Here is a 16,636-nt window from a genome sequence, read left to right on the forward strand (position 1 = left end):
TGTTTTGTTTTTTGTTTTTTGTTTTTTTTTTTTTTTTGCCTATGCTTATGCCCCTCTTAAACCTTTTTGTCAATTTATCACATACCATTAGAAAAAAAAAATTTTAGAGATTACAGATTCACAGAATTTTTTTAAGATTTATTTATTTGTTTGCAAGTCAGAATTACAGAAACAGGGAGAAGAGAAGAGAGATCTTCCATCTGTTGCTTTACTCCCCAGATGGCCACAATGGCCAGCACTGGGCCAGATCATAGTCAATAGTCAAGAGCTTCATCTGGGTCTCCTACATCAAGTACTTGGGTCATCTTATGCTGCTCTTCCCAGGCTATTAGCCAGAAGCTGGATCAGAAATGGAGCAGCCAGGACACCAACTGGTGCCTATAAGGGATGCCAGCCTTATAAGCAGTGGCTTTACCTACTACACCACAATGCCAGCCCCTGATTCACAGAATTTTTAGGGAAAAAACAACCAAATAGTCCATAAGACAAATTCATTTCCTCTACACTGATCAACACAGCCTGAAAAAAAAAAAAAAAAAAAGACTACCACATTAATGGTTTTTTTTTTTTTTTAAAGACTTACTTGCTTATTTGAAAGGCAGAGTGACAGAATGAGAAGAAGGAGAGAGGGATCTTCAGTGTGCTGGTTTATTTCCTGAATAGCTACAATAGCCAGGGCCAGGTCAAGTGGAAGAGAAGAGCCAGAAACGCCTTCCAGGAATTCTACACACATGAGCCTTCATTTGCTGCCTCCCAGGCACATTAGCAGGGAGCTGGATTGGAAGTGGCATAGCTGAGAAGAGAACCAACACTCCAGCATGGGATGTGGGTGTCCTGGGCAGCAACTTAACCCATTAGACCTCAGCCCCAGCCCCTAACAGATTTTTCAAATGTTCTCAAGTTCTGTAGGCTAAATGTTTCATATTCTGGGGGGGAGGTTGCTGTCCAAATAGTTTTAGCTTTCCAATTTCCTCTTTTAAATCAAACTTCCCCTAAGTTGTGAAGATTTTGTCTCTCTAATGGACATCTCCTCAAAAAGAAGCAACCTGTCCTAATTTAATCCCATTTATTTACTCTTGTCAAGAATGTCCAAAGAAATTTTTTTAAGAAAAAGAAAGTGCTGGTATACTGTACACTGTAGGCACTCAATAAATATTAGTGGTTATTATTATTACTGGAAATTGAATCATGTCTATTATGTGTCATACACTTAACATAAGAGTATACTTCCAAAATTCATGGAAAATGGAATTAAAAGATGTTTATTTTGGTATCAAAAATTTTGAAATCCATTCATACTCTTCTATAATATGCATTTTCCATAAACTTTCTTTTTAAAGATTTATTTTATTTATTTGAAAGTCAGAGTTACAGAGAGGCAAAGACAGAGAGAGAGAGAGATCTTCCATCCTCTGTTTCATTCCCCAAATGGCCGCAATAGCCAGGGCTGGGCCAGACCAAAGCCAAGAGCCAGAAGCTTCATCTGGGTCTCCCATGTGCGCAGCAGGGGCCCAAGAACTTGGGCCACCTTCCACTGCTTTCCCAGGCATATTAGCAGGGAGCTGGATCAGAAGTGGAGCAGCCTGGACTCAAACTGGCACCCATATGGGATGCTTGTGTCATAGGCAGAGCTTTTACCAGTTACACCACCATGCCAGTCCTTTTCCATGAACTTTTTAAAGTACCCTCATATATACAATTATCAGTGTATCTTCATCTCTAGGAGATAATTATAGTTATCTCCATTTTATAGAAGATAGTTCAAAAGTACATAGAGCCGGCGCTGTGGTGCAGTGGGTTAAAGCCCCTGCCTGCAACACCAGCATCCCATATGGGCGCCGGTTCTAGTCCCAGTTGCTCCTCTTCCAGTCCAGCTCTCTGCTATGGCCCGGGAAGACAGTGGAGGATGGCCCAGGTCCTTGCTCCCTGCACCCACATGGGAGACCAGGAGGAAGCGCCTGGCTCCTGGCTTCGGATTGGCACAGCATGCCGGCCATAGCAGCCATTTTGGGGGTGAACCAATGGAAGGAAAACCTTTCTCTCTGTCTCTCTCACTGTCTAACTCTGCCTGTCAAAAAAAAAAAAAAAAAGTTTCTGTAATGAGGCTCCATCAACAAAAGATTACAGTCACATACCACGTAACAATCTTCAATCAGCAACAGATTTTAGACACAGTGAGGGAGGGGGAGGGCAAGAAATTGTATCTCTTCTGTGGTTTAAACTTGATCTGGCTCTTGAACATGCACAAACCTTAAATAGCGAAGTCGTAAGTTAATGGTACTGAGAGTGGAAACTCAATCTAATGATGGTGTCTAGGAGGTGGGCCTTGTGGGGGGTCTTTAGATCACTGTGGTTTTGCATACAGAATGTACTTCCACTGAGATGGTTCTTTATGAAAACTCGAGATTGGCCCAGACATTCTCTCTGCCTCCTGGGGATCATCCCTCTGCCCAAGCTCCTCCATTCCTATCTACTGCCTTGTCAGATGCCAAAAACAATGGGGGCCACGTGACCTTGAACATGAGTCTCCAGAACCACACATCAGAATAAACTAATTTCCTTCTTAAGTAGCCTGTGTCAGGTATTTCATTGCAGTAAAGGGGAAAAAAAAAACTAGTGACATTGTTGCCACCCTAGTTTACATAAGTGCCCCTAAGAAATTCCCATGACTCAATCACCTAATAGCACATTTCTCACATCATATAAAGCCATGGTTAAGTTCCGTATGACTGTAAGGGGCCAGCATTGTGGTGAAGTTGTTGAAGCTGTCGCTGGCGTCCCATTACACACCAGGCTGCTCCAGTTCCAATCCAGGTCCCTGCCAAGGGCCTGGGAAAGCAGTAGAAGATGGCCTAACTATTCAGGTCCAAGCACCTACATGAGAAACCTGGATGAAGCTCCTGGCTCCTGGATTTGGCCCTGGCTGTTACAGCCATTTGTGTAGGGAACCAGCAGATGTGTGTATGTCTATAAGTGACTTTCAAATAAATAAATAAATCTTTTCTTAAAAATGATGTACTGGGGCCAGCGCTGTGGCACAGTGGGTTAACACCCTGGCCTGAGGCGCTGGCATCAGATATGGGCACCGGTTTTAGTCCTAGCTGATCCTCTTCTGATCCAGCTCTCTGCTATGGCCTGGGATAGCAGTGGAGGATGGCCCAGGTCCTTGGGCCCCTGCAGCCATGTGGGAGACCCGGAAGAGACTCCTGTCTCCTGGCTTCAGATCGGCGCAACTCCGGCTGTTGCAGCCATCTGGGAGGACCTCTCTCTCTGTCTCTGCCTCTCTCTGTGGCTCTTTCAAATAAATAAAATAAATATTTTTTAAAAATGATATACTACTGTAATCAAAAATCAATATTAAGGGGCTGATGCTGTGGCACAGCGGGTTAATGCCCTGGCCTGAAGCACCGGTATCCCATATGGGCACTGGTTCTAGTCCCGGCTGCTTCTCTTCCGATCCAGCTCTCTGCTATGGCCTGGGAAAGCAGTGGAAGATGGCCCAAGTCCTTGGGTCCCTGCACCCACATGGGAGATCCAGAAGAAGTTCCTGGCTCCTGGCTTCGGATAGGCGCCGCTCTGGCCATTGCGGTCATCCGGGAAGTGAACCATCAGATGGAACACCTCTCTTTCTCTCTCTCTGCCTCTCTTCTCTCTGTGTAATTCTGACTTTCAAATAAATAAATAAATCTTTTTTAAAAATCAATATTAAGTACCTACAAACTGATAAAAGCTCATGGGGGTTTGAGGATCCAGGATCCTGTATATAATAAATTTATTATATTCAAATTTTCTGCCATTTATGTTCATATATTGTAGGATCCAGTTGTATGATATCCCAGAATTAGGAACTAATCAGGTTTGTATTTCTGTTATAGAGATGTTTAAAAAATTATCCGAAGCTGCCTGGTGCGGCAAATAAAGAACCAAAATCCAAATAAGTGGGCTTCTGATTTGCTAGGCTGCCCAAGGAAGAAGTGTGTGATAGTGTAGTTGTCTCTCAAGGAAATAAGCTGGGTTAAAGTAGTGTGGGTTTCCACTCAGTGGTGTGCTGGCAAATATTTAGCAACCAGCTCTCCGAAATCAAGACAGTGTGCCTGTGTCTGTTATGTGTCTGTGTTATGATATGTATGAATATATATCCACCTAAGTATATAAATTTGTTACAAATTCTACTAGTGCCAAAATGTGTAACACATACTTTACATAAAATAACCAAATACACGTTACTCTTTATTGTAAACTCTACGTAGCGAGTGATTCTCAAATGCTCTCGCTGGTTTTTGCCAAACTATCCCATCCATCACAACACTTGGATTGGCACTGATGAATGAGAGCAATTCCAACAGAATTCTAGTTGATATTTTCCTTTATGTGAAAGAGTAAGTGAAAGCAAAACCGTGTCAGAACTTCAATCATTTGTCAATGATTGCAATGGCTTCTTTGTTGAATTGGACAATAGATTTTGATTGCTGAAGGGCTATGTATTTCTACATTTTTTGTGCTATTCAAGGTAATAGTCTCAAACACACACAGCTTTCCATCAGCATTATTAACATTTTCTCTGTCATTTTCTTAAGTCTAGAAAATTTAAGAAAATAATGAATCAAACAAAATACCCCCACTATTACCTATTTCAAGCTATTGACACATCATTAAGTTGCAAGAGCAGACTGCAGCACAACTTTATGAATATAGCATTTCACCCTGCAGTTCCAACAGATATAGATAACTCAAGGGCACAGATAACAGGAAAATCTAACATAATTAAGAAGTGATATACTTTTAGTATTTATTTTGTTTTAATATAATTTATATGAATAAGTTTGTATGACTTTTATTAATAATGTCTGTTACTAATAATCAAGGCATAAAATTCCCCAAAATTAGCTCCTACACACCAGTGTCATTTGACTACAACATATAACAGTTTCCCTCCACCCCTTGAAGTGTAAGTCAAGTCTACTGCTCCATTATCCACAGAACTGATGAGGGGTTCATGTGTTCTCCTTTTGGATGTCAGAAGACAAGTCTCACCTCTGCTTTCTCTTACAAACTTAGTGCTCCATGGTCTATACTGATCAATGTATCAGGAATATATGTCTGGGATAGAATGCTAACCAAAACCTTGACTCGGGACACAATATTTCGCTACCAGTTGTTCATGGGATCTAAATTTCATGGACAATGACCACACTCTTTCCCCTACTTCTTTACACTTGGACCTGTTTTTGAGGCAAAAAAGAAAAGAAACAGGATAAAATTAAGTCTAAGGGGCCGGCGCTGTGGCGCAGTGGGTTAACACCCTAGCCTGAAATGCCGGCATCCAATATTGGCACCAGTTCTAGTCCCGACTGCTCCTCTTCTGATCCAGCTCTCTGCCATGGCCTGGGAAAGCAGTAGAAGATGGCCCAAGTCCTTGGCCCCTGCACCCATGTGGGAGACCCAGAGGAAGCTCCTGGATCAGCGCAGCTCCGGCCATTGTGGCCATCTGGGGAGTGAACCAGTGGATGGAAGACCACTCTCTGTCTCTACCTCTCTCTAACTCTGTCTTTCAAATAAATAAAAATAAAAATAAATCTTTAAAAAAATAAAATAAATAAATAAAAATTAAGTGTATATTTGTCCACTGTAAAAATGTGAGGTATGAGGCCAGCGCTGTGGCTCACTAGGTTAATCCTCTGCCTGCAGCGCGGGCACCCCGGGTTCTAGTCCCGGTCAGGGCACGGATTCTGTCCCGGTTGCTCCTCTTCCAGGCCAGCTCTCTGCTGTGGCCCAGGAAGGCAGTGGAGGATGGCCTGGGTCCTTGGGCCCTGCACCCGCATGGGAGACCAGGAGGAAGCACCTGGCTCCTGGCTTCAGATTGGCGCAGCACACCGGCCACAACACACCGGCTGTAGTAGCCACTTGGGGGGTGAACCAACGGAAAAAGGAAGACCTTTCTCTCTGTCTCTCTCTCTCACTGTCTAACTCTGCCTGTCAAAAAAAAAAAGAAAGAAAGAAAAGAAAATGTGAGGTCTGACATCAAATTTCAAAGGAGACTCTGGGGAGCCATCAGGATAGTACACTGAGGGCATTACCAATGAAAATTAATTCAATCTCTGAAGGTCTGAATCCCACAACGCTCCCTCAGCTGCTTGTGTTTCATGGTCTTTTCCACTGGCCACTCACTTGAGATCTGCTAGGCGTTTCCTTGTCCATGTTTTAACAGCATGGGAGCAAGGCATGTCTTACCTGCTGATGTTTCTGGAACTGAGAATGAATAGTGTGCAGCTTCAAATACAGGGCTGAAGTCATTGGCTGGAGCAATCACCACGATGACTGTCACAGTGACTGTAAAAGTGAGCAGTAAATAAATTCTTTGCTGTTGATTCTGTGTCCTGCAAGAATCCCAGCAAATTCTAGTGCTAGCCAAAGCAACTTAGTCGTGATTATGTCATTAGTGCATGCCACACTTGACTTTATGCAACAGAAATATCTGCTTAGATATGCATAATTTAGACCCCTTGTATATAAATGTCTAACAACATATTTTATACAAATTTGATTACTATATTTTTCATGGGTGCAATCTTCACCATTAGAGAGTTTGCTGGAGCATCACTCTCAACCTAGCAAATGACATTCTATCTTGATTTACTACTGTGAGAGACTTGTGCTTCTAACATATAGCTTAGAAGGAACAATGAAAAGAGACTCAGAAAACCCACATTCCAGGCTTGACTTTCACGTACACTCTGTGGCCTTGCACAAGCTTCACCTCTCTTTTCTTTATCAATAAAGGAATAATATTAATTTTAATCTCCTTCAGAACAGTAAATATCTGAGAACAAAATGAGATCATGTCCAAGAAGTTGTTTTTTCTTTTATTTGTTTGAAAAGGCAGAAAGACAGAGAGTTCTCCCATCCACTGGTTCACTCCCCAAATACCTGCAACAGTAGAACTGGGCCAGGCCAAAACCTGAGGCAGGAATTCACTCCAAGTCTCCTGCATGGGTGGCAGAGACCCAAGTACTTGATCCATCACCTACTGCCTCCCGGGGCACCTATTAGCAGGATGCTGGAGTCAGCAGTAGAGGTGTGACTCAAATACAGTCGCTGCAATATGGGACAAACCAAGCAGCATCTGAACTTCTATCCCCAACACTTACCCCAAGAAAGGATTTTCAAAAGATAAAAATTTAAGTTGTTAAATCCAGATATTTGTATGCTGTGTGTTATAGAAAAGAAACTCTGCATTTCAGACCAACAGGTTAAATTAACATATGAGAAAGTTGGCAAAAATAAGGAATCTGATGTTCCAACATAAAAGCAAACAACTAGAGTTTTTTAAATAAAATATAATAATTAGCGCTAACTGTACAAGGCACTAGCTTCTCATTGCTAATATTTTTCTCTAAGGGTCAGAGTTAAGTTCCTAACCAAAGGTCACAAAACTAGTAAATCACTGAGTGGGTATTGGGCCAACATGTGACTGCTAACATCTTCTGAATTATTGCCTTTGAGGTGCTAATAATAAGCTAAACAGAGATAAAAAAATTTCTTCACAAGAAAATTTCTTAGGATTCCTAATGTGCCATTGTGTATTTTGAACTCCCAGGTATACTTTGTTCCCCAAATTTATATGATCAGAGAATTCTTTAGTAGTTTATCTTGCAGAATTCATGTTCAGCAGAATGTGTGTGTATTGTCACGTCTGAAAATCTATGCTTCCTATATGAAATGGGATTTAATCTTGGATTCATATAACTTGTACTTGTGGCATTCTTTATACTTTGGATATGATATGTACATGTTTCAAGGGATAGTGTCTACAACATTACTGAGCATCTCAATGGTACCCCTGACTCCCAAGAAAGATTAAGAAGCACTATTCTACAAAGGCAGGTGATGTATGCTAAAGCCTATATTTTTCCCTCAATAAATCCCTTCTATGTGTTGAAAGAACAGGTACCATTTACAACTCTGCCATACTGTGATACTTTATTGCATTCATAAAGACTCAAGATTGTGCTAATTAGCAGGCCTATAAAAAGAGACAGCACTACATGTGGGGTGTTCGAGCATCCTTTATGAGCAGCTCTGAGTGTGATGGGGTTTCCCAGACAGGATATGGATTTACTACTGTGAGAGACTTTTTGCCCTTGCATATTGGGGAAAGGCTCAAATAAGGTGAGAAAGGCAGATTTTTTTTAACTAGCTAAACCCTCAGGATGAGTATCTACAAGAAAATTCACCCATTCTAAAAGGTCAATTAGGCAATGTAGTAGGCTTTTGCATAAAACCCCAAAAGCAAGCAACAGAGAAAACACATTAAGAATCCTTCTGGGCATTTTGCCACACTTGAGTCCCTGTCGTCCCTTGCACATCACCTCTTCGTATAGTTAGGGCACCTAAGTCTACACATCACTTTGTAGATTTAGTGCAATTAAACCTCTTGTATCAGTGAGTCAAGAGAGATTTTAAGAGTTCTAGAAAGACTGATTGTTGTTTAGTACCAATTTATGTTTGGTTGCAAACATGCCGTCATAACACCCTTCTACTTCCATGAAAGACAAAGTTCTCTCTCCCACTGCTCCCACATGCAACTTCAGAATTCTTCCTAAACCAAAAATCCACACAGCCACCTCAATGATTCAGAGTTCTCACAGGAACCCAAACTCACCCCTGTTCTAGATGCTCCCTTCCTCCCTACTGCTAACCCTGCATTTGCCACCCAAATGCCCACATCTTAGATATTGTTCTGCTTTTCAGAGACAATAGACCCTTGATATTAATGATAGAAGTATGCAAAAAAATTCAGACTATTATTTTCACAAATACCTCTATAGTTAACAAATTCACTCTTAATATGGTAATATGTAGTTGGACATGTAAAAACCCCTTGGGGCATTTAATCTGTGTTCAAAATGAAGATAAAAGCAGATGGCAGATGGTTGGCTTAGTTCACCTGCCACTAAGTACTCCACTCTGTATCCACAGCACACAATTTAAATATGTACCAAAGAGTATTTTGCAATTAGCAAAACTATGGCTGCTACACCCCAAAATGCCAAGGAATTCATGCTCAAGCACTTTAAGTGGAATTAATTTTACTGTGCCAAAGGCCTATTCTACCAAATGATGGAATAATTATAAGAAGACAAAATAGCAAATAGGAGTAACTATACTCCACAATTTCAAGAATGGCATGAACTGCAAAAACTTGGCAAGCGACTCACAATGTGTCCTAACAATAGTTTCAGCTATATTAAGTGAAATAACTCAAATAAAATAAATTTACAAGCATCCAACTACTTACATGTTTGGAATATATATTATCCAACATCTGGTTGTTTCCAAATAAGAGGTAACAGGTATTAGTCTAATTTACTAGACATAAAGTCACTCAAGTATCAGAGTTGGGTCTACACATTCCTTGTCATTTCTAGCTCCCAGAATCTCCAGCCAGGGCTGTATTTAAAAGTGCTGTATTGTTGAAGGTGCTCCTTAGAGGTGAGAAGTCTTCCTACATTCAAGGGAAACTTCCAATATAGCTCTACCTATTTCACAAACTACCTACTTCTATCATTTGACTAATGTAGCAAAACTGTCTCAAATATGATACAGCTTTATATTTTAAAATATAAAGTGAGCTCACCCCAGAAGTTGGGAAGTGGGGAAGACAACAAAAGAAAAGTGGAGGAAGTGCCTTCCCAGTGGAGAGCTATAGAGAAGTTAGCAGTGGCAAAGCTATAGAAAGAAGAGAGACACTGTGGAGCAGCACGCAAAATACAAACCTGCAGCAGCGAGCAGGGACATCACCCACAACTCCAGCCTCTGGAGACTCGAAGGGATGCCAGCTGCTGAGAGCAAGGAGAGAGCAGACTGTAGCAGCAGCCAGTGTGCTGGTGATACTGCCTGAGGGAGAACTTGGTGGATCACCCTGACTTTAAGTCCGAGCTGGAGCCCTAGCAGGGGACAAGGCATCTACCTAGTCCATTGAAGGAAAAGTACACTTCTTTCTCACTGTCCCCCGACAAGGGCACCTGGTGACCAGCAGAGGAAAAATGTCACCTTAATGCAAGTAGAGGCTGCGGCAGCTATCCTGCACATGCAATCAGGGGATTTTGCCAGAGGGAAAAACCTGCATTCCCCACTGACTTTGAATATGGCCAAGAGAGTTGACAGGGGACTGGGCACCCACTTAGCATTGTGAGCTGCTTCCATCCCCTTAACCTATCCCAAACTCTGAGGCTCAAATTTCCAAAGTGGAGCACCCACAGGCAGCCGGCTCTAGGAACACCTCTCTTCTCTCCATGGATGAGGCAGGCTCACAGGCCTGACAGTGGATCTCCTGTACCCTGTGATTGTGGGAATCTTGTGCACTATGACTGTGGGAACCCTGTAGCTGCATGATAGGGTGCGGGGTGTAGCTGGGTCTCTGTACAACCAGCGTATCTGGCTTCAGAGGCTCAGAGCTCCCTGCCTGCCTGCGGTGGGTCACCACAGAGGGTTCCATGCTCACACTGTGGACTGCGTAGATCCTTTGTTCAGTTCATGCACCTGTGTTGGTCGGGGGTTGTACCCACTGTGGACTAAACCTAGGAAATGATCACCCCAGAAGAGATGAAGTGAGGTTGTGATTATAACAACAGACATAACCAGATCCTCCCCAGTGCTGACAACAGAGGAGATCTACCATGCCCAACTCAGGTGTCACCCTGTCTCCTCACCCCACAACTGAGAACTGACCAGAGCTCCCTGGCCCCATCAGGCACATGCCTCTGGGTATGCACTGCAGGAGCAGACACCCCACTAAACCACAGAAGCACAGTTCAAAGATAAAACCCATCAGAGAAAAAAAACAACAACTGATTCCACAAGTGCCTAAAAATAAACACAGAAATACAGTAAGCACAAGAAAGGCAATATGACTCCCCAAATGGAACACAACACTTCAATATTAGAATATGAAGAAAAAGAGATTGATGAAATGCCTGAAAATGAATTCAAAAGAATGAACATAATAGTACTCAGAAACACAGAGAAACAAAGTCATGAGGTAAAGAAATCCTTACACAATATGGATGAGAACTTTTGCTGAAAGATTGAGATAAGGAAGCAAAAGAAACCTGAAATATTATAAATGAAGAACTCAGTATGTCAAATAGAAAATACAGAGGAAAGCCTCAACAACAGTCCTGGTGAGGCAGAAAGAAGAATATCTGAGCTAGAAGACAAATCCTTGGAAATTTTTCAGTCAGAAAAAAGAAAAAGAAGAAGGAGGAAGAGGAGGAGGAGAAAGAAGAAGAAATTAGAAAAACTGAAAATTGGGGTCAGTGCTGTGGCTTAGTGGGTAAAGTCTCCACCTGCAATGCTGGCATCCCATATGGGCACCAGTTCGAGTCCCAGGTGCTCCACTTCTGATCCAGCTCTCTGCTGTGGCCTGGGAAAGCAGTGGAAGGTGGCCCAAGTCCTTGAGCTCCTGCACCCGTGTGGAAGACCTGGAGGAGGCTCCTGGCTCCTGGCTTCCGATCAGCACAGCTCCAATGTGGCCATCTGGGGAGTGAACCAGCAGATGGAAGACCTCTCTCTCTGTCTCTTCTTCTCTCTGTGTGTAACTCTGACTTTCAAATAAATAAATAAATCTTTTTAAAAAAAGAAAAAGAAAAACTGAAAATAGTGTTTGAGATTTATGGATTATTATCAAATGACCAAACATATATTTCTTAGGAATTCCTGAAGGAGTATAAAGAGAATGGACTAGAAGGCATATTCAGCAAAACTATAGCAGAAAACTTCCCTAATTTGGAAAAAGAAAGGGACATCCAAGTACAGGAAGCACATGGAACTCCTAACAAACACAATCAAAAAAGAACTTCAACATGACATATTATAGTCAAACTTTCAACAGTAAAACATAAGGAAAAGCTTCTAAAATGTGCATAACAGAAATGTCAGATTAGCTTCAGAGGATCTCCAATTAGACACACAGCTGATTTCTCACCAGAAACTCTATAGGCTAGGAGAGAATCAAGAGACATAGTCCAAATGCTAAAAGAAGGAAACTGTCATCTTAGAATCCTATACCCAGCAAAACTCTCATTTATAAGTGAAGGTAAAATAAAGACCTTCCAAAACAAATAGAAATTGAAAGAATTTGTTACTACTTGTCCAGTCTAATAAGTGATTCTTTTTTTTTAATTAAACTTTTATTTAATGAATATAAATTTCCAAAGTACAGCTTATGGGTTACAATGGCTTCCCCCTCCCAAAACTTCCCTCCCACCCACAACCCTCCCCTTTCCCGCTCCCTCTCCCCTTCCAATCACATCATGATTCATTTTCAATTCTCTTTATATACAAAAGATCAGTTTAGTATATATTAGGTAACGATTTCAACAGTTTGCCCCCATATAGCAACACAATGTGAAAAAAAAATACTGTTGGAGTACTAGTTATAGCATTAAATAAGAGTGTACAGCACATTAAAGACAGAGATCCTACATAATATTTTTTTAATTAATTAATTTTCTATGCCATTTCCAATTTAACACCAGGTTTTTTTTTTTTCATTTCCAATTATCTTTATATACAGAAGATCGATTCAGTATATAATTAGTAAAGATCTCATCAGTTTGTACCCACGCAGAAACACAAAGTGTAAAAATACTGTTTCAGTACTAGTTATAGCATCACTGCACATTAGACAACACATTAAGGACAGATCCCACATGGGATGTAAGTACACAGTGACTCCTGCTGCTGACTTAACAATTTGACACTCCTGTTCATGGCGTCAGTAATCTCCCTAGGCTCTAGTCATGAGTTGCCAGGGCTATGGAAGCCTTTAGGGTTCGCCGACTTTGATCTTATTCCGATAGGGTCACAGTCAAAGTGGAAGTTCTCTCCTCCCTTCGGAGAAAGGTACCTCCTTCTTTGATGGCCCCATTCTTTCCACTGGGATCTCACTCACAGAGATCTTTCATTTAGGTCTTCTTCTTTTTATCTTTTCCATGGTATCTTGGCTTTCCATGCCTACAATACTCTCATGGGCTCTTCAGCCAGATCCGAATGCCTTAAGGGCTGATTCTGAGGCCAGAGTGTTGTTTAGGACATCTGCCATTCTATGAGTCTGCTGTGTATCCCACTTCCCATGTTGGATCTTTCTCTCCCTTTTTGATTCTATCAGTTAGTATTAGCAGACACTTGTCTTGTTTGTGTGACCCCTTTGATTCTTAGACCTATCCGAGCCATCGAATGTGAACTGAAATTGATCACTTGGACTAGTGAGATGGCATTGGTACATGCCATCTTGATGGGATTGTATTGGAATCCCCTGGCACATTTCTAACTCCATCATTTGGGGCAAGTCTGATTGTGCATGTCCCAAATTGTACATCTCCTCCCATGCTTTTTCCACTCTGAAATTTAACAGGGATCACTTTTCAGTTAAAATTTAAACACCTAAGAATAATTGTGTGTTAATTACAGAGTTCAACCACTAGTACTAGAACAACAACAACAACAAATACTAAAAAGGATAAAGTATTACACTGTACATCTAAAGTCAGGACAAGAGCTGATCAGGTCATTGTTTCTTATAGTGTCCATTTAAAATCCACAACAACAGAACAAACAACCCACTTAAGAGATGGGCCAAGGACCTCAATAGACATTTTTCAAAAGAGGAAATCCAAATTGCCAACAGACACATGAAAAAATGTTCAAGATCACTAGCAATCAGAGAAATGCAAATCAAAACCACAATGAGGTTCCATCTCACCCCGGTGAGAATGGCTCACATCCAGAAATCTACCAACAATAGATGCTGGAGAGGATGTGGGGAAAAAGGGACACTAACCCACTGTTGGTGGGAATGCAAACTGGTTAAGCCACTATGGAAGTCAGTCTGGAGATTCCTCAGAAACCTGAACATAACCCTACCATACAACCCAGCCATCCCACTCCTTGGAATTTACCCAAAGGAAAATAATTTGGCTAATAAAAAAGCCATCTGCACATTAATATTTATTGCAGCTCAATTCACAATAGCTAAGACCTGGAACCAACCCAAATGCCCATCAACAGTAGACTGGATAAAGAAATTATGGGACATGTACTCTATAGAATACTATACAGCAGTAAGGAACAATGAAACCCAGTCATTTGCAACAAGATGGATGAATCTGGAAAACATCATGCTCAGTGAATTAAGCCAGTCCCAAAGAGACAAATATCATTTGTTTTCCCTGATCGGCGACAACTGAGCACCAAAGGGGAAACCTGTTGAAGTGAAATGGACACTAATAAGTGATTCTTAAGGATGTGCTACACACAGAAACAGAGAATGATACTCATCCTCATCATTATGAAAGAATGTGATGGCAGAGAATCTCCTAGTAAAACTACAAAGTAAATCCAAAGTAAAAAAAAATGGGAATATTTATGGGAAAATGGTGGGACCAAATTATTACTTATTAATAATAACCTTGAATATGAATGGCCCAAACTCTCCAATTAAAAGACACAGACTGGCTGAACTGATTAAGAAACAAGACCCATCTATTTGCTGCCCACAAGAAACAACACACTTCACCAAGAAAGATACCATCAGACTGAAAGTGAAAGGATGGAAAAAGATATCCCATGCTAATGGGAAACAAAATCATGTAGATGTAGTCATCCCAATATCAGACAAAACATACTTTAACACAAAACTGTTAAAGGAAACAAAGAAAGGCACTATGTAATGATTAAGGGATCAATTCAACAGAAAGATGTGACTATATTAAATGTGTATGAACTCACTGCCAGGGTGCCTGGCTATTTACAACAAATGTTAAGGATCTAAAGGGAGACACAGAGTCTAACACAATAGTAATGGGGGACTTCAACAATCCATTTCATCAACAGAGAGATCAACTAGACAGAAAATTAACAAAGAAACAACAGAACTAATTGACAATATGGACCAAAAGGACATAACTGATATCTACAGAACATTGGTCTGTTTAGGTTTTCTATGTCTTCATAACTCAATTTTGGTAGATTGTTCATGTTCAGGAATCTATCAATTTCTTCTACATTTTCCAGTTCGTTGGCATATAGCTGTTTGTAGTAATTCCTGATGAGTCTTTTTATTTATGTGGTATTTGTGGTATTTGTTGTTATATCTCCTTTTTCATCTCTGATCTCTGATTTTATTGATTTGGGTCGTCTTTTTTTTTTTTTTTTTTTTTTTTGTTGTTGTTGTTGTTGTTGGTTGTGGCAATGGTTTATCAGTTTTTCCACAAAGCCAGATATTCATTTCACTGGTCCTTTTTTTTTCTTCAATTTTATTTCTTCCCTAATTTTAATTCTTTCTCTCTACTAATTTTGGGTTTCATTTGCTGTTGTTTTCCTTGGTCCTTGAGATGCATTGATAGTTCATTTATTTAGTATCTTTGCAGCTTCTTTATGTAGGCTCTAAGTGCTATAAACCTCCCTCTTTTTTTTTTTTTTTTACAGGCAGAATTAGACAGTGTGTGTGAGAGAGAGAGAGAGACAGACAGAGAGAAAGGTCTTCCTTTTTCTGTTGGTTCACCCCCGAAGTGGCCACTGCGGTTGGCGCATTGCGGCTGGTGCACTGCGCCGATCTGAAGCCAGGAGTCAGGTGCTTCTTCCTGGTCTCCCATGCGGGTGCAGGACCCAAGGACCTGGACCATCCTTCACCTGTAGCCACAGCAGAGAGCTAGACTGGAAGAGGAGCAACCAGGACAGAATCTGGCACCCCAACCAAGACTAGAACCCGGGGTGCTGGTGCCGCAGGCAGAGGTTTAGCCTATGAGGCGCAGCACCAGCCCATAAGCCTCCCTCTTAACACTGTTTTTGCTGTATCCCATAATTTTTGATATATTGCATTGTCATCTTCATTTGTTTCCAGAATTTTTTTTATTTCCTTTTTTTATTTCTTCTTTGACCTGCTGTTTATTTACGAGCATGTTGTTCAGTCGCTGTGTATTTGCATATTTCCTGGAGATTCTAAGTTGTTGATTGCCAGCTTCATTCCATTGTGGTCAGAAAAGACACATGATACAATTTCAGTTTTTTTGAATTGGCTGAAACTTGCTTTACAGCCTATCATATGGTCTGTCCTAGAGAAAGTTCCATGCAGTGATGAAAGTAAAGAGTCTAAAGAATAGACATTTGTTGCTGATTGAAAAGCTTATCAATATTACTGATTTATGGCCGGCGCCGCGGCTCACTAGGCTAATCCTCCGCCTTGCGGCGCCGGCACACCGGGTTCTAGTCCCGGTCAGGGCACCGATCCTGTCCCGGTTGCCCCTCTTCCAGGCCAGCTCTCTGCTGTGGCCAGGGAGTGCAGTGGAGGATGGCCCAAGTCCTTGGGCCCTGCACCCCATGGGAGACCAGGAGAAGCACCTGGCTCCTGCCATCGGAACAGCGCGGTGCGCCGGCCGCAGCGCGCTACCGCAGCAGCCATTGGAGGGTGAACCAATGGCAAAAGGAAGACCTTTCTCTCTGTCTCTCTCTCACTGTCCACTCTGCCTGTCAAAAAAAAAAAAAAATCTAAAAAAAAAAATATTAAAAAAAAAAAAAAAGATTACTGATTTATAAGGCTGGCACTGTGGCGTAGCAGGTAAAGCTGCCGCCTACA

The 16,636-nt window shown here is 41.4% G+C and overlaps 1 protein-coding gene across 1 annotated transcript in view; it reads right to left on the minus strand.

Annotated features, from left to right (window-relative positions):
- LOC133766249 (cadherin-related family member 3-like) overlaps nucleotides 1-16,636 on the minus strand; it is a 92,489-nt gene that overhangs the window by 16,871 nt on the left and 58,982 nt on the right. The window contains exon 11 of the mRNA XM_062199965.1: nucleotides 6,232-6,330. Coding sequence (XP_062055949.1) covers nucleotides 6,232-6,330 — 99 coding nt within the window. The remainder of the gene's footprint in view (nucleotides 1-6,231; nucleotides 6,331-16,636) is intronic.

This window comes from Lepus europaeus, chromosome 9 (assembly GCF_033115175.1).
Source record: "Lepus europaeus isolate LE1 chromosome 9, mLepTim1.pri, whole genome shotgun sequence".
Classification (NCBI taxonomy): Eukaryota; Metazoa; Chordata; class Mammalia; order Lagomorpha; family Leporidae; genus Lepus; species Lepus europaeus.